Here is a 23,135-nt window from a genome sequence, read left to right as displayed (position 1 = left end):
TGTTCATAATTTTTATGGACAGAATTTCTAGGCGCAGTCAGGGGTCGGAGGGTGTCCGGTTTGGGGACCACAGGATCTCATCTCTGCTGTTTGCAGACGATGTTGTCCTGATAGCTCCATCAAACCCGGACCTGCAACATGCACTGGGACGGTTTGCAGCCGAGTGTGAAGAGGCTGGGATGAGAATCAGCACCTCCAAATCCGAGGCCATGGTTCTCGACCGGAAAAAGGTGGCTTGCCCTCTCCAGGTGGGTGGGGTGTCCTTGCCCCAAGTGGAGGAGTTCAAGTATCTCGGGGTCTTGTTCACGAGTGAGGGAAGGATGGAGCGTGAGATCGACAGTTGGATCGGTGCAGCGGCTGCAGTGATGCAGTCGCTGCATCGGACCGTTGTGGTGAAGAGGGAGCTGAGCCGAAAGGCAAAGCTCTCTATTTACCGGTCGGTCTACGTTCCTACCCTCACCTATGGTTATGAGCTTTGGGTAATGACCGAAAGAACAAGATCGCGGATACAAGCGGTCGAAATGAGTTTCCTCCGCCGTGTGGCTGGGCGCTCCCTTAGAGATAAGGTGAGGAGCTCGGCCACACAGGGGGGGGGGGCTCGGAGTAGAGCCGCTGCTCCTCCACGTTGAGAGGAGCCAGCTGAGGTGGCTCGGGCATCTGTTCCGGATGCCTCCTGGGCGCCTCCCTCGGGAGGTGTTTCAGGCATGTCCCACCCGGAAGAGGCCCCGGGGAAGACCCAGGACACGCTGGAGAGACTATGTCTCTCGGCTGGCCTGGGAACGCCTCGGGATCCCCCCGGAGGAGTTAGAGGAAGTGTCTGGGGAGGAGGAAGTCTGGGAGTCCCTGCTCAGACTGCTGCCCCCGCGACCCGGCCCCGGATAAAGCGGCAGAAGATGGATGGATGTACATATAACATATAAAGTTATGTAGTGCAATAAGAAGTGAACAGTGCAATGAGTGCAAGGTGTGTAGGTGTGTGTGTTCATGAGTCCAACGGCAGAGGTAAAGAAAAAAGTTCTTGTGGCGGGAAGTTATGGGCCGTAGCCTCCTGCCTGAGGGGAGTGGCCTCCTGCCTGAGGGGAGTGGCCTCTTGCCTGAGGGGAGTGGCCTCCTGCCTGAGGGGCGTGGCTCAAATAGTCCGTGTCCAGGGTGAGAAGGGTCGGCTGTGATCCTGCTCGTCCCAGAGTCCTGGAGACGTACAGGTCCTGCAGAGATGGAAGTTCGCGGCTGATCACCTTCTCAGCAGAGGGCGCTGTAGTCTCTGTTTGTCCCTGGCTGTGGCCTCTGTCAGGCGCTTTGTTCATACAATTGAACACAAATATTTGTATTGCAAAAGCTGCGAATCAAAAACACTTTTTTTCTGACGAATGCATCGCATTTGAGAGAAATTGCGTTGCATTTTGCGATGCGATACCGCTTATTCTGAACCCTGTATAGGTAACAACTGTTACCTTGCAACCGCACTGTAAACAACTACACAATATTTATTGTTTTTACAAATAGTAATACCTGATCATTTTGTTAAATTATTGTTTAAATGGTTGTCCCTGCATTTTTGATGGTACGTTGCATATTGATGACATCACACAGGATTCCGATTTGGAACTGTAATTTCCCGCTTGTATTTTTTTCTTCACAAACTGCAACTTAACTGATGTAACTATGATCAATATTTACCACAGGTTCTGTACCACCAAACTAAGTCATAATTAGAAAAACATGAGAACCTTCATCTGCACTGCACAACTCTTGAGTAAGTGTTGTGTGGTGTCCACAGAAGCACAGGAAGAACATGCACACTCCACTTCTTAGTAAGAAGAGAAGTCAGGATGACCTCAAACGAAGCCTTTTACACACATTTTATCATTATTAACTCACTAATTCTCTTCCATCTTGAGCAGTCAGATCTCTAATGGTCAGTCTGTAATTTTCCTTTCAGCAGATGGGTCAGATGTTTGTCTAAAGCGCTCATCTTCATTAGACTCTCGCGTGTGAAAACATTCAGCGTGATGATGTGGGCCGTTCTCTGAATGTCGAAGAAGTCGTAAAAAAACAGCAGCGACGCGAGTGAAATGACAGGATCAGCTGCATGTTTGGACTCTTCACTGTAGTTTAATGACAAGGACGACAGCGGATCAAACACGACCAGACAGTTTTAGGCCAAGAGGAGCGTGACAGACAAATGCATTATGGTTAAATAATGATTCATTCCTCCCGTTGATCAATCATGATTTTCAGTTTGGTTTTGTCAACTTAAAAACGGATAAAAAGGCCTTTCGATCACTTCTGTTATTTACTTTAGCGGGAGCGCCACGGAAAAGCTAATCAGAGAAGTTAATTCAGTTTGTAAATGGTTTGCTAAAGGATTGGAAAAAAAACGGCTTGGTTTGAGATTCGCCCCCACCCTTGCAAAGAGCAATCCGCCTCCCCCGCCCACCCCGTGACGTAGTCTCAGCGAGAGCATGTGTCCCCCGCCCACCCCGTGACGTAGCCTCAGCGAGAGCGTGTCCCCCGCCCACCCCGTGACGTAGCCTCAGCGAGAGCGTGTCCCCCGCCCACCCCGTGACGTAGCCTCAGCGAGAGCGTGTCCCCCGCCCACCCCGTGACGTAGTCTCAGCGAGAGCATGTGTCCCCCGCCCACCCCGTGACGTAGTCTCAGCGAGAGCGTGTCCCCCGCCCACCCCGTGACGTAGTCTCAGCGAGAGCATGTGTCCCCCGCCCACCCCGTGACGTAGTCTCAGCGAGAGCATGTGTCCCCCGCCCACCCCGTGATATAGTCTCAGCGAGAGCGTGTGTCCCCCACCCACCCCGTGGCGTAGTCTCAGCGAGAGCATGTGTCCCCCACCCACCCCGTGACGTAGTCTCAGCGAGAGCATGTGTCCCCCGCCCACCCCGTGACGTAGTCTCAGCGAGAGCATGTGTCCCCCGCCCACCCCGTGACTTTCTAACCAGGATTCATCAAACTAATGTGAATGAAGTTAAATGCTACTCCAGGAAGGTTTTTGATGAGGAACAATGTTAGAGCATGGTTAAAATAGAAAAAGTCTGTTTAGCATTATATGTCCATCCTTTAATGACAGCTTTATGGGAGGGGCATCGCACAGTGGTTCGCGCTCTCGCTTCACAGCAAGAAGTTCCAACAATGCACTGTACCACTGAAGTGCATTGTCAGGGTTCCTGGGTCCCATGCGGCGCGGGGCATTTCCGTGTGGAGTTTGTTCTCCCTGTGTCTGCATAGGTTTCCCTTACCACTAAAAACATGTACAAGAGACTCTGGGGCCCAGATTCCCTTGAAAAAGTCTCAGCGGGACTGGTTAAATAAACTAGGAAAGTCAGAGTCGGTATTCGAACTCATGACACTGCGGCCGGCTGCACTTGGAGCCTGGCATATGTGTGCTGTGCCTTAACCACTCCACCACCGGGAAGCGGTGATTTTGAAGAAACAAACAGGAACATGTCCCTCCCACTCTTTTTGTGATCAGAATGTTTTTCGATCCATTCACATTCACGACGACTAGCATGTCAACAGCTTACCAGTGTCACTTCCTGGTTCTCGGACAATAAATTGCTCTAATTAGATGCAGACTGCACACAGCGGTCTCATTTAGCCTGCCCCAAATGTTAATGCTTCTGTACTATCATCTTTATTTTGAAAAGAGGCCACAGTGGCTCTTCATATTCAGTAAAACACTCAAATGCCTCTTGCCTGCCCTCCTCGCCATGAAATGCTAAAATTCAGACTTATAGAAGGTGGCAGTGTCATCTGAATCCCATTAATTAAAACGCCCTGTTACTCATTTTAATCTAGCAGAGTGAAATCTAATGTATTATTTATTGCCGTTCTTCCGTCGGCCGTCCGCAGAGATCCCGGAGGAGATGAGTTTGGCGTATTCACTTCATAATTGTGTTACTGTGGGCATAATCCACATGAAACACGCCGGCGATCAACACGTGAATATTTGATGAGGTACAAATGAGTGTCTCAGATGGAACAGCAGGAGAGGCAGCGGCGTGTGGAGCTGAGGAGACCAGAGTGGACCCGAAAACATGCACAAGGTCAACCTGAAATCTACAAGGAAAGAGCACTCATAACTCTACAAAATGATGCATAAAACTGGAAGCTGAAACCCATGAACACTCCCAATCAATCAACTGTTTTGTTTTCTACAGCGCTATTCGGATGGAATTAGTTTGACCTCGGGACCTCGAGTCTGTGATTTGGCCATTTTTTTGGGGGGGTTAAGGAATTGTAAGTAAATCGATTAAAAATGTCTCTACAGCCCATTTGGCTTCCTGATTTCAACTAATTCAATAATACTAATTCTCCAGGAACTATTTTCCATCTTTTTTTCTACAATTAAAAGAGTAAAAAACGCTAAATACGAAGATAAAATACACGAATTGCTAACAACATTAAGGGGATTGTCATGTTTCAGTGTGTTTAGAAGTCCGCCATTTTCTAGAGTAAGGCCTTAATAACAAGAAACTTACTCCGAATACACACAAAACAAACAAATGTTTCTTTTCTAACATGTTCGTTTCGTAATCAACTGTAAAGAAATTCATATAAAATCCTCTCTCTCCCTTCCTTCGTCCTGTTGTTTGGGTAAAACTCAGCTGCACAGTGTCACTGCTCCCACTACGCACATAACACGCTGTGCATCGGGCATCAAGTGCTCCGAGGGGCCCCAGCCTGACTGTTTGGATTGAATGACAGAATAGGCTATTTGTGCAGCTATTGCCCGATTCCTTTTGCAATGAAACTGGGAGGCTAGAATAGGCTCTTTAGTTCTTTAAAACTATCTAGGACTTGAGTATCTCTGTCTCGCTCTCTCTCGCAAAGCTACGTATTCTACGAAACACAAGGAGCAAAGCGGTTTATAGGTGATGAAAATTGACCTCATATTCAATTAGAAACCACAAAAAAGACTGAATGAAACAAGACGTGTGATGCGTCCAGTTGGCACGGCGAACCGCAGCGCTGACACGCGTGCAAAGCCAAAGTGGTTCAACTTCTTACAAATGTATAAATCAAATCTATTCGGCGTGAATAGTTTGCAGCCTGTAGTGTTTTAAAGCTTTTTGGTTGAAGGCCCTAGACCCCACAATAGTCACTTTAAGGTTGTATTACAGACATCAAACCCCTACGCATGAATTACATGTTCAAAGTGGGTTTGGGGGCATCACTGAGCTTTTCTGCTTAGGGCCCCCAAATGTACTACAGTCACTTTTAGAAAGGGAATTGCTTTTATATATATTTCAAATCATGCATTCTGCGTAATGTGTGTAAAAGGTTTGTACTGTGGTTTGGGTTTGTATTGTATATTATATTGTATATATTAATGGGTCATATCATAACACGAGCATATGACTTGGCCACTTTACCCACTTTAGTCTAAGTCTAAAGGCCCCGGATATATTCTTTGATTGTTCAGTCAATCCAAGCGCCTTTAGAGTAAAGACACACCACATCATTATAATCCAATCCAACACAGCACATTTTATAGTCTCCAAAGTGCTGCACATAAAAGCAAAGCTTACAGAACAGCCAAGATGATTGTCCGCTCTTAAAATTGCACCCATTGCAAATAAATGGGTCAATCTAGTAGTTTTGCAGCTCACAATCGTTTCCTCCGGCTCAAACAAAAACAGCACGAGCCTGAGGTGTTTTCACTGACCCGGCCATGACGATGAAGAAATCCAGTCGGTTCCACGTGTCTCCCAGGTAACAGCGCTGTCCGAAAATCCCCAGCGCCAGCATTTTCACCACCATCTCCAGAGCAAAGAACATGTAGATGAACGCGTCAAAGGCCTGCGAACACAGACAAAGAAATACGACGTGTAAACATGTGATTAGGCTGAACAAACATGTGGAGCGGGACTTGATTTTTACCTGCCACCATTTTGGTTCTGGTTGCGATGTAAATAAATGTTGAACTCCAAAGTAAATAATGCATTAACCGCCCAAATAATCCGTAATAAATCAGCTTTTAGTCAGAAACCTGATGATGATTAAGTCTCACTGTATGTCCACCAATGCAGGGGTTTTAGCTTCATGTCATAGGGACATTTTGAGGACTTTTTCCCATTATAATATTTAATTTTAAATTGCTAATCGCTGTGGCCACGATACTAATTTCTCATCATTCTGAAATAATCCTTATACAAAACAAATATGTTCATGCCTTAAAAGTCAAACTCTGTCAAAATAAAAACTTAACAGAGACAAAAAACAACACTAAATCTGGGCTAATTTGGACTGAAAGAGGAAAAACATCAGTAAAATCAGCCTTTTTAAAAACATCATATTAATATTACATCCATACTTAACAGTAACACAATGTCTTTATTTTGTACAATCAATATCAACATTCATTCATTCATGAATGAGTGAATGTTGATACTGATTTAGTTTTTTAAAAATGTGTTTTAACAAGTATTTGAACAGGAAGAAGCTACTCTTCTTCACTCATCCTGGGAGCTGTCCAGTGCTGGAATACACAGTGAAACTTAAACACATATCATGCAAACATTCTTGAGGCTTTAACCATGTTAAACATTGTTGCACCAAAAACACCGCTGGGGATTGTGCTTAGCTTCATTCACACGACACAAAAACACTCAAATGTCCCGGATTTGTGACTTTGTCAAAGGAAGAGTTCTGGAGGTCTCCTGTGCTGTTTTTGAGTCCACACATCATCACAGGCTCGTCCTGAGCATTTCTGCCTCAAATTATCTTCATTATAACTGTATGTTTTGGGCAAGCTTTGTGTCAGGGCAAGCTTTTATTTCTGTCCCCCTGGCAATTCTCTCTGCTGCCTATAGATGGAGTTCTAACACCAAACCCTGATGAGAGAACGCCTGACAGAGAGAAAGTCATGTGTATTTCTAAATATATATTTAAGTTCAAATAGACTTATAATTTAATAGCAGACTATGTCATTTAAATGTCTTAATTAGGGTCATTTTTGGTGACATCAGGTGAAAGTGAATACTGCATATTTATTCCCCAAACTTCATCTTCACAACCTGAAAAGCAGCTACGGCGGCCCTACAGGGACACGCTCTTGTTTGTCTGTCCATCACTCTCATTTCGTTCCCACACTCTCTCTGTCAGATCTCAATTCCCCGAAACCAAGTCTACACGGACAGAATTGGTTTGAGCAATAATCACGGTTAATCCTCGCGCCGACCCCTGACGGAGCCGCTCTTTAATCAAGCGTCTAATTAAAACCGCACAAGAGCAAAAAAGGCGACAGTGAATCAAAGATGGCGGCGCGCTAATGCCTGTTATTGCCGTTCGAGCAAAAAGCCAGATTAGCCTTGTTCCCTTTGTGTGTTTCGGGATTAGCGCTGATGCTACGCCGATGCTAAATGCTATCTGCGCATTCGGAGTGCCAGGTGTACACTAATGAAGGCTTTGATAAGATTTCGGCGAGGAGGAGTTTATGTCACAATGCAGTGAAGAGAAACGACTTTGGACTGTCTTTTCCAGTGTGAATTAGGCCGGAAAATGTTCGGGGAGATAAAGGAGCGACAATATCGTGACAATAGTGAGAGCGATGAGTGAGATCTCCCCACGTGTCGGTGTAATCCCTCAGTCGTCCAGGGACAGTAGGTTCCGTCGCAAAAGAAAATTGAATTCTGTCAACTGGACAAAAGATTCTGAGGGGAAAGTTGGATGAGGACTAAACCAGGACTCGGTCGGGTTTCTAGTGAGCAGAAAGGAGCAGCCCATCCAGGATTAAAGACAGTTAAACAATATTACAATCGTATTATCTCATTTGTAGACAAGGGAAACATAAGAATTCAAACTGCACCTGTTCAATAATTCTGTTCCTTTGCCTGCAGTGAAAATCACATTAAAGTTAAAACTGGATGAATTTAAGGAAACAAATGTAGGTAAATGAATTGTTTATTGTCTGTTTTAATTAGCACAATAAAGTAGTGATGGGTCAAAAACAGAAATACAGACTCCAGCTGAACATTTAGGCCTGAACTACAGAGTTAAATGATTTAAAACAGGAAATAGACATAATAACAAATATGACTCTAAACCCCCAAAGCTAAACATAATAATTATAAAAAACTATTATGTTGTGTTGTTATTAGTCTTTAAACATGTTTGTTTAGTTTCTCATGATTGAGGAGTAAAAAGACAATTGTTTATGTGTTTTTGACATGATTTTAAATGTGTGAATGAACTAAATGCTTCTCCAGTGTTTTCGATGTTAGAACGGTTAAAAGAGAGATTAAGTCTATTTAACATAATATGTGTCATTTAAATCAGGTCCCAGACATTCTGTAGTGACACGTGTACATCAAAACAACACAAAACTGGATGAATTCTATGACATATTAAGGCCTAAAAAAATAAAGCATATGTTTATTGATAACACGCAATTAGGCATGTAATTGTTGCCCAGAACTATAAAATAGTGATGGGTAAAAACTTTTGAACAGGAACATTGTCCAGGCTTTAAAGAGCTAAATTATACACGGTATATATTAAAGAAAGCAAAATAAAGCAAATAGAAGCAAAACATAATAAAATAACAAATAAAATAATAACAAATAACATTTAAAATAATAATTTAAAAAAGCAAAATAAAGCAAATTAAAGCAAACAAGAAAAGACAAGAAAACATACTTGGATTTGTTTTGGCAAAGAGTTTTAGGGACTTCAATATCTCCATCAGCAGCTGGAGTTTGCACGTATAGACACACACATATATATATAAAGACTACATCATTAGTCAAACCCATCATGAAAAATAAAGATGAGCTGAACCACAATTTTCTTCTTCACATTGACCGAGCACTGTTTTTAAATTCAATTCAAAGGATTCTTTTCCTTCTAACAAACTAATAAACATGGCACTTTCTGCACTATAAAGATTCTATTACAATTGAATTTATTGGCACAACAAACACAGCGCTGCCCTCTCTCTTATCTCTCACGTCTCCTTCAGTGTAGAGGCTGCGTTTGTGGATAAAACGTTCCATTCTGAAACAAAACGTAGCCGAGTCTTTGAAGCTCTAAGTGGCTTATGTTTAAAATAATGCTCAGAGCGCCGCCATGTTTTTATGTTTAATAAGACGTCAGTTCAAAGCGGAGCGGCTTGTTATTCCTCATGAAGGCGACGCTCTTATTTTGAAAGGGTTAATCAGAACATGCCAGTGGTTGGTGCTCGGGAAAGTGGAGGATGTTGGCATTTACCTTTAGTCATAAAAGCTTTTTGCCTTTAACTGATGGAGAAAATATGGGTTTAATTGGCTGTGTTTCGATGCAAAATGTACGGTACAAAGAGAGTGGGAAACATCCGTTGTCCCTGAGGGCGCAGCACTGAGCAGGGTGGTTTCCGGTTTGATTCCCACAACATCAGGAGACTTTATTTGTGGAGTTTCCATGTTCTCACTGTGTCTGAGTAAGTGTTTTCTATTCTCCAGCTGGTCTTTAATGACTCTGCCCCTGCAGGTCGTCCCAAGGCATTTAAAAATACTCACGCTAAAATGCTCGCGCTAAAATACTCACGCTAAAATGCTCGCGCTAAAATACTCGCGCTAAAATGCTCGCGCTAAAATACTCGCTAAAATACTCGAGCTAAAATGCTCACGCTAAAATACTCGCGCTAAAATGCTCGAGCTAAAATACTCGCGCTAAAATGCTCGCGCTAAAATGCTCACGCTAAAATACTCGAGCTAAAATACTCGCGCTAAAATACTCGCGCTAAAATGCTCGAGCTAAAATACTCGCGCTAAAATGCTCGCGCTAAAATGCTCACGCTAAAATACTCGAGCTAAAATGCTCGCGCTAAAATACTCACGCTAAAATGCTCGCGCTAAAATGCTCACGCTAAAATACTCGAGCTAAAATGCTCACGCTAAAATACTCGCGCTAAAATGCTCGTGCTAAAATACTCGCGCTAAAATACTCGCGCTAAAATACTCGCGCTAAAATGCTCGTGCTAAAATACTCGCGCTAAAATACTCGCGCTAAAATACTCACGCTAAAATGCTCGCGCTAAAATACTCACACTAAAATCAATACATGTTTGTTTAAGACTTCACAAATGAGGAAAATGCTTGACACTGCTCTGTTTACAAAGGCAGGTCTTTTTGTAGTGAGAAAAATAATAAATATTAGCGTAAATTGTGTTCGACAAACTGGAATATACGTTACATTCACTAGCAAGGACCACAACCCGAGATATCACAATGCGAGGTGTTTATTGGCAGAGGAGAAACATGAACAACACGAATGTACCAAGTTGATGCCGTTTTGGGGCTTCTTGCGATGAGGGCTGAAGGCTCCCGGGCCTCGATACCCCCATCTAGGAGATGAATTCATTAGAACATTAGATCATTAGAACGGTTTAAAAGAGGGTGGGAGGGCAGGGCGGGAAAATCACAAACACAGGTGTATGTGATCTGGATGATTAAGTAGTGTAGCCGCAGGAAGGGGCGTGGTCCTGCTCCCCAACTTAAGATAACCAACTTATCTTCATTAAAACTTACTTTAAAATTGAATTGTTTCTTCATTTTATTTTTCTGAAGGCCTGAATAATGCAACAGAGCTCCGGATAATAAATCTAGCGTTTGTCTGTACGAAAGTATTCTGACACTGTAGCGTGATAAATGTGTTTACTTGTAGTTTATCAGGCTTTTCAATGGATCTTTTTTTACATTTACACTTGCTACAAACATGGTGGGAATCCATGGTAATGGTAGCAGTATCTCCTTTAGGTTCGCTGGGACGTTCACCATGTTTTAAAGCCAGACTGTATCCGCTGAATGACAGTAATGTCCATGTTAGCGCTGCGTGTGACAGATCCTCCGCAGTAATCCACACGTGCGGCTCATGTATCTGGGATTAGCATTAGCGCTGGTCCTGGTCCCGACACAGAGCTCCATAAAGAACCCACGCTGTCTTTACATAAGCCAAAGGAGCGGGACAGGACTCGTGTGACAGGTGAGTCACTCTGCACTGTATGTTCATTCATGTTTTTATGACTCAAAACATTTTCTCTTAATCAGGGGAAAGGATTTATAAGAGGAAAGCCCAGCTCAGATGTATTTTGAAAAGGAGAGAAGACTCAAATGTCTTTGGATTAAAAACATTTGTCATTTTAAACAAATCAGATCATTTTACATGGATTATTATACAGAAAATGCTGCTAAAATGTTCATTCACTGTATGATTTTTTGACATTGAATATTTTATTACAATTAGGCAACAATAACAAACCAAGCTACATTAGACAATTTAAATTGCTACAAAAAAGATTATTATATATATTTAGATTTTTTTTATTTTTTTTTTTAAATGTTGACATTTTCAACATTGTCTTATGTCTTAGTAAGTTTTGTTGATTTGTTAAATTAGCTTATTAAATGTATAAACGTTTACATGGACCTGAGAATGAGTTTATTCAATTCACATCTGTAAAAGTGTAACCAGATCTTACTGAAGGTGAGGCTGTTCTTCTGAGGCTTCAGTCACAGCTGTCAGTCAAAGACAGAGATTTGGAGCAACTATCATAAATAATCTGACATTTTAAATGTTGGTTTAAGATCCTGAAGTCTGACGCTGTAAAATAGTGTTTGTGTTGAATATGTTTACTGTGGTTAAACCTGTCGGGAGCAGTGGACCAGATCTGAGCCAGGATCTGAGGATTATCTTGTTGTGCTTGTTTTAGATTGACAGGAGAATCTCACAGACGCAGGTAGAACATGCAACAAGCCTGAGCCTGAGCGCTGAAAGGTTAGAACAGTGCCTTATAGAACGATACGTGATTTAAACCTGCTAAAATACCATTTTACAGAACTTGTACTAAGGCCTGAATACATCTGTGAAGAGAAGCAACTTTAAATGGATTTAAATTCACGTAACCTATAAACATATGATCTATTATCTATCCTTATGAATAAATATATATTGTTCCTTTACAAACATTCATGCGAAAACAAAGACCAAGAATTGTTAGTATTTTCACATCAAAATGTTGCGTAATTATACGAGAAAAGAAATATGTCATTTTTGGCAGCAGAGGGAATAACCGTTGGGAAATAAACAAAAGCTAGCCATCAGCACCCTGCCCCGACATGTTCATATAAGCACACAGTTGTAATGATAGTGATTTGAGTCAGAAATGCTCAGAACGAGAAAACATCACAGGAGAACTCCAGATCTCTACATTCGACAAAGTCACAAATCTGGGACATTTGAAACTGGGTGTTTTTGTGAGGCTCAAAGAAGGAACAGAGAAGACGAGCTCGTAAACAGAATGAATGAAACAAGCGTGAATGAAGCGAAACACAAACTCCAGCTGTGTTTGTGACGAGGAAACAATGACGTGATTAAAATGACGTGTCCTCTAAATCTCTCTGAATGTGAAATCTTTCTTTAACACATATTGACGAAACTTGCTCTCGCTTAACCGTCATCATCCTCTCTCCTTCTGTGGGACTCAAACATGGCGCTGTGGTCCCAGCGTTTGTCGGCGCCTATAGATGGTGTGAAAAGTCCTCATCGAGCGGAGGATTCTGAGAGGGGCCGATCGAGACGCTAAATCCAGCGCGATCGAAGAGCGTCCGCACAGAGACGGAGGAGAAATTCTATTAGGCTCAAGCAGAACCCCAGGGAGCCAACGGAGAGTCAATGGAGAGGGGGAGGAAGGAGAGAGGGAGGGAGGGAGGGAGGGAGGGGGAAAAGAAGAGAGGGAGAGAAGAAGTGCTGAGACAAGGAAGGAAACGAGGGGGAAAGGGAAGAGAGAGGGACAGACAAGAGGAGAAAAAACTGCTAGAGGTTAGAAGGTGGAGAAAAGAAGAAGAGGGGAAGTGAAAAGGGGGGAAGAGGAGGAGAGGAGGAGAGAGAATTGAGAGAAAGACTGAAAGAGAGGAAAAAATAAGAGGGAAAGAGAGAGAAGGAGAGTGAGAGGAGAGAAAAAAGACAAAAACTATTTGAGAAAGAGGGGAGGGAAGAGAGGAGAAAAAGAAAAGAGAGAGAAAGTTGATTAAAGAGGAAGAGAGGATTAAAACAAAGAAGTAGAGACAGAGTAGAAAGAAGAGAGATGGAAGAAGGAGGGATAGAGAAAGAGGGTAGAAGGAGGAGAGAAAAGCTAGTGAAAGGGGGAGGAGTGGGAGAGAGACATGAAAAGGAGAGAGAGAGTTGGTGAAGGAAAGAAGGAGAGGAAGATGGATTGGTGATAATGAACAGTTCCAGACATCGACCGATCGTAAATATCGGCACCACATATCGAGCCGATATTTGCCAACAGTATTATTTCTGCCCATGTGTCGTTCCCAGTTTGTCCTCAAGTGTCAGATTTAGCTTTTTGAACAGACTCTGTGTGAAAATGTAAAGAAGAGCGACATTATCCTAATATATGTCTGTATTTTAACACAATCATGCAACAAATGACTTTATATTTTGTGATTTGACTTCAACTGAAGACACATTTGTGGGCCTTGCTATTTTAAAATCTAAACATTGGTATTCGCAAGACAAATTTAAAATATGATTTAAAAATCTGCTCCTAAAGGAAGTGACAACAGCAAACTGGATCTTTGCTCATCTCTAATGCCAGTGTGTTGTGTCTACATTTAAAACTGAGGGTCAGACGACAATGGCACGTTTCTCTTTTGAATGTCATTTTGATTACCAAGGATTTTTTACCTCTCCTTGAACCGACACCTTAACGTGGTGGAGGGGTTTGAGTGCCCGAATGATCCCAGGAGCTATGTTGTCGGGGGCTTCAAGCCCCTGGTAGGGTCTCCCAAGGCAAACAGGTCCTAGGTGACGGGTCAGACAAAGATCGGTTCAGAAGCCCTTTATGATGACAAAAAGAACAAGGCCGTTTAGGTCGCCCGGATCGGCGTCACCGGGGCCCCATCCTGGAGCCAGGCCTGGGATGGGTTCTCAATGGCGAGCACCTGGTGGCCGGGTCTTTCCCAACGGGGCCCGGCCGGGCACAGCCCGAAGGAGTAACGTGGGGCCGCCCTCCCGTGGGCCCACCACCCGCAGGAGGATCCATAAGGGGCCGGTGTAGAGAGATCTTGGCGGCAGTTGACGGGAGGGGCCTCGGTGACCAGATCTCCAGACACAGAGACTAACTCTGGGGACATGGAATGTCACCTCACTGGGGGGGAAAGAGCCTGAGCTTGTGCGGGAGGTTGAGCGATACCGACTAGATATAGTCGGCCTCACCTCCACGCACAGTTTAGGCTCTGGAACCCATCTCCTCGAGAGGGGCTGGACGGTCCACTTCTCTGGTGTTGCCCGCGGGGAGAGGCAGCGGGCTGGTGTGGGCTTATAGCCCCTCAGCTCAGCTGCCACGTGTTGGAGTTCACCCCAGTGAACGAGAGGGTCGCGTCCCTCTGCCTTCGGGTGGGGGACAGGTCTCTCACTGTTGTGGCGGCCTACGGGCCGAACAGCAGTGCAGAGTCCTTGGGAGGAGTACTGGACAGTGCACCGACCGGGGACTCCGTTGTTCTACTGGGAGACTTCAACGCCCACGTGGGCATTGACAGTGACACCTGGGGAGGGGTGATCGGGAAGAACAGCTTCCCCGATCTGAACCCGAGCGGTGTTCAGTTATTGGACTTCTGTGCTAGCCACGGATTGTCCATAACGAACACCATGTTCAAGCACAAGGGTGTCCATCAGGGCACCAGGACACCCTAGGCCGAAGGTCAATGATCGACTTTGTTGTTGTGTCATCTGACCTCTGGTCGCGTGTCTTGGACACTCGGGTGAAGAGAGGGGCAGAGTTGTCAACCGATCCGAGTTGGATCCGCTGGCGGAGGAGGAAGCCGGACAGACTTGGCAGACCCAAGCGCATTGTGAGGGTCTGTTGGGAACGTCTAGTGGAGTCCTCTGTCAGTAGGGCATTCAACTCGCACCTCCGGGAGAACTTCTCCCGTGTCCCGGGGAGGTTGGGGACATTGAGTCCGAGTGGACCATGTTCTCCGCCTCCATTGTTGATGCGGCTGCTCGGAGCTGTGGTCGCAAGGTCTCCGGTGCCTGTCGTGGCGGCAACCCCAGAACCCGGTGGTGGACACCGGAAGTAAGGGATGCCGTCAGACTGAAGAAGGAGGCCTATCAGGCTACTCTGGCCTGTAGGTCTCCTAAGGTCATCGACAGGTATCGGCAGGCCAAGCGAGCCGCGGCTCGTGCTGTCGCAGAGGCCTGGGAGGACCCGGGCCTGGGAGGAGTTCGGGGAGGCCATGGAGGAGGACTATCGGTCGGCACCAAAGAAATTCTGGCAAACCGTCTCTGGACTGGCAGACCGGGGTGGTGGTCCCTCTGTTCAAGAAGGGGGACCGGAGGGTGTGTTCCAACTACAGAGGGATCACACTCCTCAGCCTCCCGGGTAAGGTCTATTCCAAGGTACTGGAGAGGAGAATCCGACCGATAGTCAAACCTCGGATTCAGGAGGAGCAGAGTGGTTTTCGTCCCGGTCGTGGAACACTGGACCAGCTCTATACTCTCCATCGGGTGCTCGAGGGTTCATGGGAGTTTGCCCAACCAGTCCACATGTGCTTTGTGGATCTGGAGAAGGCTTTCGACCGTGTCCCTCGGGGTGTCCTTTGGGGGGTGCTCCGGGAGTACGGGGTCCGGGGCCCTTTGCTCAGGGCTGTCCGGTCCCTGTATGACCGGAGCAGGAGCTGTGTTCGCATTCCCGGCCGTAAGTCAAACCTGTTCCCAGTGCATGTTGGACTCCGCCAGGGCTACCCTTTGTCACCGGTTCTGTTCATAATTTTTATGGACAGAATTTCTAGGCGCAGTCAGGGGTCGGAGGGTGTGGTCAGGGGTCGGAGGGTGTCCGGTTTGGGGACCACAGGATCTCATCTCTGCTGTTTGCAGACGATGTTGTCCTGATGGCTCCATCAAACCTGGACCTGCAACATGCAGTGGGACGGTTTGCAGCCGAGTGTGAAGCGGCTGGGATGAGAATCAGCACCTCCAAATCCGAGGCCATGGTTCTTGACCGGAAAAAGGTGTCTTGCCCTCTCCAGGTGGGTGGGGTGTCCTTGCCCCAAGTGGAGGAGTTCAAATATCTCGGGGTCTTGTTCACGAGTGATGGAAGGATGGAGCGTGAGATCGACAGGCGGATCGGTGCAGCGGCTGCAGTGATGCAGTCGCTGCATCGGACCGTTGTGGTGAAGAGGGAGCTGAGCCGAAAGACAAAGCTCTCGATTTACCGGTCGGTCTACGTTCTGACCTCACCTATGGTCATGAGCTTTGGGTAATGACCGAAAGGACAAGATCGCGGATACAAGTGGTCGAAATGAGTTTCCTCCGCCGTGTGGCTGTGCGCTCCCTTAGAGATAAGGTGAGGAGCTTGGCCACACGGGGGGAGTTCGGAGTAGAGCCGCTGCTCCTCCACGTCGAGAGGAGCCAGCTGAGGTGGCTCGGGCATCCGTTCTGGAGAGACCTCCCTGGGGAGGTGTTTCAGGCATGTCCCACCGGGAAGAGGCCCCGGGCAAGACCCAGGACACGCTGGAGACACTATGTCTCTCGGCTGGCCTGGGAACGCCTCGGGATCCCCCCGGAGGAGTTGGAGGAAGTGTCTGGGGAGAAGGAAGTCTGGGAGTCCCTGCTCAGACTGCTGCCCCCGCGACCCGGCCCCGGATAAAGCGAAAGAAAATGGATGGATGGATTTTTTACCAATAATTACTGTACTATAAATGTCAAATTCAACACAATTGAAAAGATAGACAGTTAAACTCGTCACGACTAATTAGCAATAACAATGTGTAGGATATGCAGGTGTCCTCCCCCTGTTGCCATGGTGACAGGAATGCGGGCTAGGTGTTATCTACTGCCCATGTGGAGTTTTACGCCCCTCAGAAGAAAGAGGATGTAATAGAGACAACAGAGACGCTCTGCACTTTGAAAATAACTTTTCATCAAATGACTCCTTTTGGATTACAGAGAGTAACGATCTCTCCAAGACAAACGCTAAAATGCTGAAAGACTTTGCGGTTTTAGTGGTTTTAATAGACAATCATCAGATTGCAAAAATGTGTCCACCAGATGACTTTACATGTACATATTGTGATATCGTGTTTTACATGTCATTTTAACTGTTTCATAACTTGTTTTGTGGACAATTTTACCTTTTGTGTAACTCTTGTGGCCTAAAGCCAGACCTCGTGTCCCCTTATCAGTCTGACCCCAGCGTGCATGCTGATTGGCTGAAGCCACGGCACCAAAACCCCCACGGGGTAAGACAAAAGGAAAGAGCAGGGAGTTACAGACCAGTACCATCCGAGCTCCAGAGCGAGTTCCATCCGAGTTTCTTTCGAAGCTCGACCCTCCATCCAGGGTCCCACCAGCAAGGTCCATGAGGCCTTGGGAGCAGGCCTCGGGCCTGGTTAGCGTGAGCGATGCTACGCTACGGGACAAAGACTTTTCCAAGAGAAGCTAATGTTCCCTCCTGGAACTAAGAAACCTGTGCCCGTTTTTAAAAAACGTGATTGATACTGCATCACGCAAAATCAAGCAAGGACCTTTTGCAACTTTTTCAAGTCCACAGCCTTTTAGACCAGCCACATCGGTGGAGCAGCACGACGGCCTTTTCATTCAGGAACGCCTCAGAGCCAAGGAGAACGCCTCAGAGCCAAGGAGAACGCAGATCGCAGAACCGATCCAGTCCTTCTTTGGCCAGACAACGTCAGAGCCGAGCTCCAGAGCAGGCCCTTGAACCCCAAGCAGGCCCTTGGACCCCAAGCAGGCCCTTGGACCCCACGCAGGCCCTTGGACCCCACGCAGGCCCTTGGACCCCACGCAGGCCCGTCTCCTCAGGATCACAGCTTCTGGTTCCGTTCGTATGAATGCACCTCACAGGCTGGCTGATAATATCATCTTAGACTTAACTCTTGCACACACCTAGATAGATCTAGAACCATCATGTCTAGTGTTTTCCATCTGTTATCAACTCATTTGCATATTCCTGATTCATATTTATCTGTTTAATTCTTTGGTCATTAAATCTTCATAACCCACATTTGGTTAAGTGTTCCTTCATTTCCAGAAAAGGGGTCAATGTCACGGTTACGTTCTCAAACCTTTAGATCAACGAGCAAATTAATTTCTAATTAATTAATTAATCTAGATATCTGATTTTAGAGTTGTTAAATTGCCGGTTATCCGGCTGCTGCCCCATTCTTCTCTTAAAAATACGATTCAAACTTACCCACACTTATGCAGTGTGTCATGTTTGAATTCTTGAACACAATTCTTTAATCAATATCAAACCTGAATGACCCCCCTCATCCACAAGTGGGTGGACATTCATAACCTTACAGTACTTGTACTAGTATGTTACCCTACAAATGGAAAATGTTGAGCTACAGCGAGAAGAGGAGAATATGTCCAGATTTGTAAAAAAAACGTATTACACTAAAATATGACAGAGAGCACAATCACATAAGTAGAGTTTGTCATGACATAACAAATGTTTTCTTAAAAAATATATAATTCAAATTGTACTTCATAAAGCAAATCTCAGCTTTCCTGCATTTATTTCACTCTATGTTTCACCTCTATGTTTAACCTCTATGTTTCACCTCTATGTTTAACCTCTATGTTTCACCTCTATGTTTCACCTCTATGTTTCACCTCTATGTTTCACCTCTATGTTTCACCTCTATGTTTCACCTCTATGTTTCACCTCTATGTTTAACCTCTATGTTTCACCTCTATGTTTCACCTCTATGTTTCACCTCTATGTTTAACCTCTATGTTTCACCTCTATGTTTCACCTCTATGTTTAACCTCTATGTTTCACCTCTATGTTTCACCTCTATGTTTCACCTCTATGTTTCACCTCTATGTTTCACCTCTATGTTTCACCTCTATGTTTCACCTCTATGTTTCACCTCTATGTTTCACCTCTATGTTTCACCTCTATGTTTCACCTCTATGTTTCACCTCTATGTTTAACCTTTTAACCTCTATGTTTCACCTCTATGTTTCACCTCTATGTTTCACCTCTATGTTTCACCTCTATGTTTCACCTCTATGTTTCACCTCTATGTTTCACCTCTATGTTTAACCTCTATGTTTCACCTCTATGTTTCACCTCTATGTTTCACCTCTATGTTTAACCTCTATGTTTAACCTCTATGTTTCACCTCTATGTTTCACCTCTATGTTTCACCTCTATGTTTCACCTCTATGTTTCACCTCTATGTTTCACCTCTATGTTTCACCTCTATGTTTCACCTCTATGTTTCACCTCTATGTTTCACCTCTATGTTTCACCTCTATGTTTAACCTCTATGTTTCACCTCTATGTTTAACCTCTATGTTTAACCTCTATGTTTCACCTCTATGTTTCACCTCTATGTTTCACCTCTATGTTTCACCTCTATGTTTCACCTCTATGTTTCACCTCTATGTTTCACCTCTATGTTTCACCTCTATGTTTCACCTCTATGTTTAACCTCTATGTTTCACCTCTATGTTTCACCTCTATGTTTAACCTCTATGTTTAACCTCTATGTTTAACCTCTATGTTTAACCTCTATGTTTCACCTCTATGTTTTACCTCTATGTTTCACCTCTATGTTTAACCTCTATGTTTCACCTCTATGTTTCACCTCTATGTTTAACCTCTATGTTTAACCTCTATGTTTCACCTCTATGTTTAACCTCTATGTTTAACCTCTATGTTTAACCTCTATGTTTCACCTCTATGTTTAACCTCTATGTTTCACCTCTATGTTTTACCTCTATGTTTCACCTCTATGTTTCACCTCTATGTTTCACCTCTATGTTTAACCTCTATGTTTCACCTCTATGTTTCACCTCTATGTTTAACCTCTATGTTTAACCTCTATGTTTCACCTCTCTTTATGTAATACAATAGCGTTGGATACTGTTAGATGCATTATTCACTTGAAATATCATATTTTGTGTCTCAACAGAGATAATGCTGTTTTGCTAAGTCTGTCGGCTCAAAATATAAGTTATGGCTGACGGTTTATAACAAGATCAAGTCAACATTTTGTGAGAAATTTAGTTTATATATATATATAGTTATAAGTATAAGTATATATATATAGTTTTTACTGTATGTATCTGCTTTTGCCATTTTGTTTTCAGTTATTCTTATCCAGTCAGTGTTTCAGCACTTTGAAGGCTCGATCTGTCACGGCCCACTTTGGATCACTTACATAAACCAGATCATTTAGACCAAGTCGACACTTTTGGACCGTTCCAATCCATTCCAAAGTGAACCAGTGGAAACGTGGCAATGAAATGACCGGAGCAGATGACTGTAGAACAAAACCGCAGTACTTTGTGTAGTGTTAGTGCAGTACCTGTAGTATATGACATGTGTTTCGATGTAGTTTGTGTAGTAGTATTTGTGCAGTACCTGTAGGATTTGACATTTGTAAAGCAGTATTTTGTGTAGCAGTAGTTGTGCAGTACCTGTAGTATTTGACATGTGTTTCGATGTAGTTTGTGTAGTAGTATTTGTGCAGTACCTGTAGGATTTGACATTTGTTTCGCTGTAGTTGATGTAGTAGTATTTGTGCAGTACCTGTAGGATTTGACATTTGTTTCGCTGTAGTTTGTGTAGTAGTATTGGTGCAGTACCTGTAATATTTGACATTTGTTTCGCTGTATTTTATGTAGCAGTATTTGTGCAGTACCTGTAATATTTGACATTTGTTTTGCTGTAGTTTGTGTAGTAGTATTGGTGCAGTACCTGTAATATTTGACATTTGTTTCGCTGTAGTTTGTGTAGTAGTATTTGTGCAGTACCTGTAGTATTTGACATGTGTTTCGCTGTAGTTTGTGTAGTAGTATTTGTGCAGTACCTGTAGTATTTGACATGTGTTTCGCTATAGTTTGTGTAGTAGTATTGGTGCAGTACCTGTAGTATTTGACATGTGTTTTGTTGTAGTTTGTGTAGTAGTATTTGTGCAGTACCTGTAGTATGTGACATTTGTTTCGCTGTAGTTGATGTAGTAGTATTTGTGCAGTACCTGTAGTATGTGACATTTGTTTCGCTGTAGTTGATGTAGTAGTATTTGTGCAGTACCTGTAGTATTTGACATTTGTTTCGCTGTAGTTTGTGTAGTAGTATTGGTGCAGTACCTGTAGTATTTGACATTTGTTTCGCTGAAGTTTGTGTAGTAGTATTGGTGCAGTACCTGTAATATTTGACATTTGTTTCGCTGTATTTTATGTAGCAGTATTTGTGCAGTACCTGTAATATTTGACATTTGTTTTGCTGTAGTTTGTGTAGTAGTATTGGTGCGGTACCTGTAATATTTGACATTTGTTTTGCTGTAGTTTGTGTAGTAGTATTGGTGCAGTACCTGTAGTATTTGACATTTGTTTCGCTGTAGTTTGTGTAGTAGTATTGGTGCAGTACCTGTAGTATTTGACATTTGTTTCGCTGTAGTTTGTGTAGTAGTATTGGTGCAGTACCTGTAGTATTTGACATGTGTTTCGCTGTAGTTTGTGTAGTAGTATTGGTGCAGTACCTGTAGTATTTGACATTTGTTTCGCTGTAGTTGATGTAGTAGTATTTGTGCAGTACCTGTAGTATGTGACATTTGTTTCGCTGTAGTTGATGTAGTAGTATTTGTGCAGTACCTGTAGTATTTGACATTTGTTTCGCTGTAGTTGATGTAGTAGTATTTGTGCAGTACCTGTAGTATGTGACATTTGTTTCGCTGTAGTTGATGTAGTAGTATTTGTGCAGTACCTGTAGTATGTGACATTTGTTTCGCTGTAGTTGATGTAGTAGTATTTGTGCAGTACCTGTAGTATGTGACATTTGTTTCGCTGTAGTTGATGTAGTAGTATTTGTGCAGTACCTGTAGTATGTGACATTTGTTTCGCTGTAGTTGATGTAGTAGTATTTGTGCAGTACCTGTAGTATCTGGCAGCGGTCCGAGGAGCAGTCGATGTTCTCACACGGCTGGAACATCCCCAGAGTCACACAGTTGAGGAGGATCACCATCATACAGACGCGCTCGAACCACGTACAGCACAAGTTAAGGGAAAGGAACACAATGCACAGCAAACAGTTCATTTTCAGATCATACGGACCAAAACACCAAAACAATTCAAACTTCATATTCTCTCTTTAGAATGGGGAACAGTTCTACAAATGTTGCCTGAACAGGAATCTGAAACCTTGGGGCAGACAGACACAGAAGTGGCTGCCAATCTGTGACAAAGGCCTCTCCAGACGGCGTCCAGGTCTTATTAGATCCATGATTCTTCTCGCTGCGACTCACGTGACTCAGCCGTTTGAATAAAAGCAGCTAAACTTTCATATTAATAATGGGTTTCTGTGATAAACATTGATCAAATCTGTCTGAGAAGAATGTATTTATGGACTAACATAATTGTACAAGTTTAAATTAAGTTAAACATCATATAAAACTGACTTTGGGCTTCAACGATCGATCTTTACAGCTTAAGCTAACGTTTGCGGCTAAGCTAACGTTCGCGGCTAAGCTAACGTTCGCGGCTAAGCTGACGTTCGCGGCTAAGCTAACATTCGTGGCTAAGCTAACGTTCACGGCTAAGCTAACGTTCGCGCCTAAGCTAACGTTCGTGGCTAAGCTAACGTTAACGGTTAAGCTAAGCGGTAAACGTTAGCTTCAACTTGGCTCTTCTCTGCTTCGTTCACCGTGTTGAATCCACTTCAAGACTGAAATGCAAAACGAAGCATTTTCTCGTCTCTAAGAAGCGCACATGTTTTTCTCGCTCAAAAAGAGCTCTACTTCAGAGTAAAAGCGGTAAGTAAAAGAGGGTTTGAGTGGAAGAAGCACGAGCGCACACAGAGCGCGGGCCCTTAGCACCGGGCCCTTAGCGCCGGCTCCCACTCACAACACTCAGGACATATTGTAGTGTGAAAGCGGCGACAGAAAGAAGGGACTGTATTCTGCAGAAAGAGTCATTATTCGGATATTTTCATAGGTTTTAACAAGTTTTATTCTTATCTCTCCTTCTCTGAGCTGAAACAAAACTAAGCAGCCATTTTGAAACATGGCCGCCAGTTTAATGTAGTTAATACAAGAGTGAATAGACCCATCGACTGGTCATGTTCTCCCTGTCTCAGAGCCGTGACGGGCCCAACCAAACACACTCAGGT

At 44.1% G+C, this 23,135-nt stretch overlaps 1 protein-coding gene across 1 annotated transcript in view; it reads right to left on the bottom strand.

The window, feature by feature from the left end:
- The window catches only part of LOC140377342 (voltage-dependent T-type calcium channel subunit alpha-1I-like), a 302,547-nt gene extending 280,538 nt beyond the window's left edge, over window positions 1–22,009 (bottom strand). The window contains exons 1-2 of the mRNA XM_072462718.1: window positions 21,903–22,009; window positions 5,679–5,812 (exon numbers count right to left, since the gene is read on the bottom strand). Of these exons, the coding sequence (XP_072318819.1) occupies window positions 5,679–5,812; window positions 21,903–21,995 (227 nt within the window). The 5' untranslated portion in view covers window positions 21,996–22,009. The remainder of the gene's footprint in view (window positions 1–5,678; window positions 5,813–21,902) is intronic.
- Between the last annotated feature and the right edge of the window lie 1,126 nt (window positions 22,010–23,135).

Source organism: Eucyclogobius newberryi, unplaced genomic scaffold, assembly GCF_026437365.1.
Source record: "Eucyclogobius newberryi isolate DKJ021-1_F unplaced genomic scaffold, fEucNew1.0.hap1 SCAF_4, whole genome shotgun sequence".
NCBI classification, from domain to species: domain Eukaryota; kingdom Metazoa; phylum Chordata; class Actinopteri; order Gobiiformes; family Gobiidae; genus Eucyclogobius; species Eucyclogobius newberryi.
This window is presented reverse-complemented; position numbering and strand designations above follow the sequence as displayed.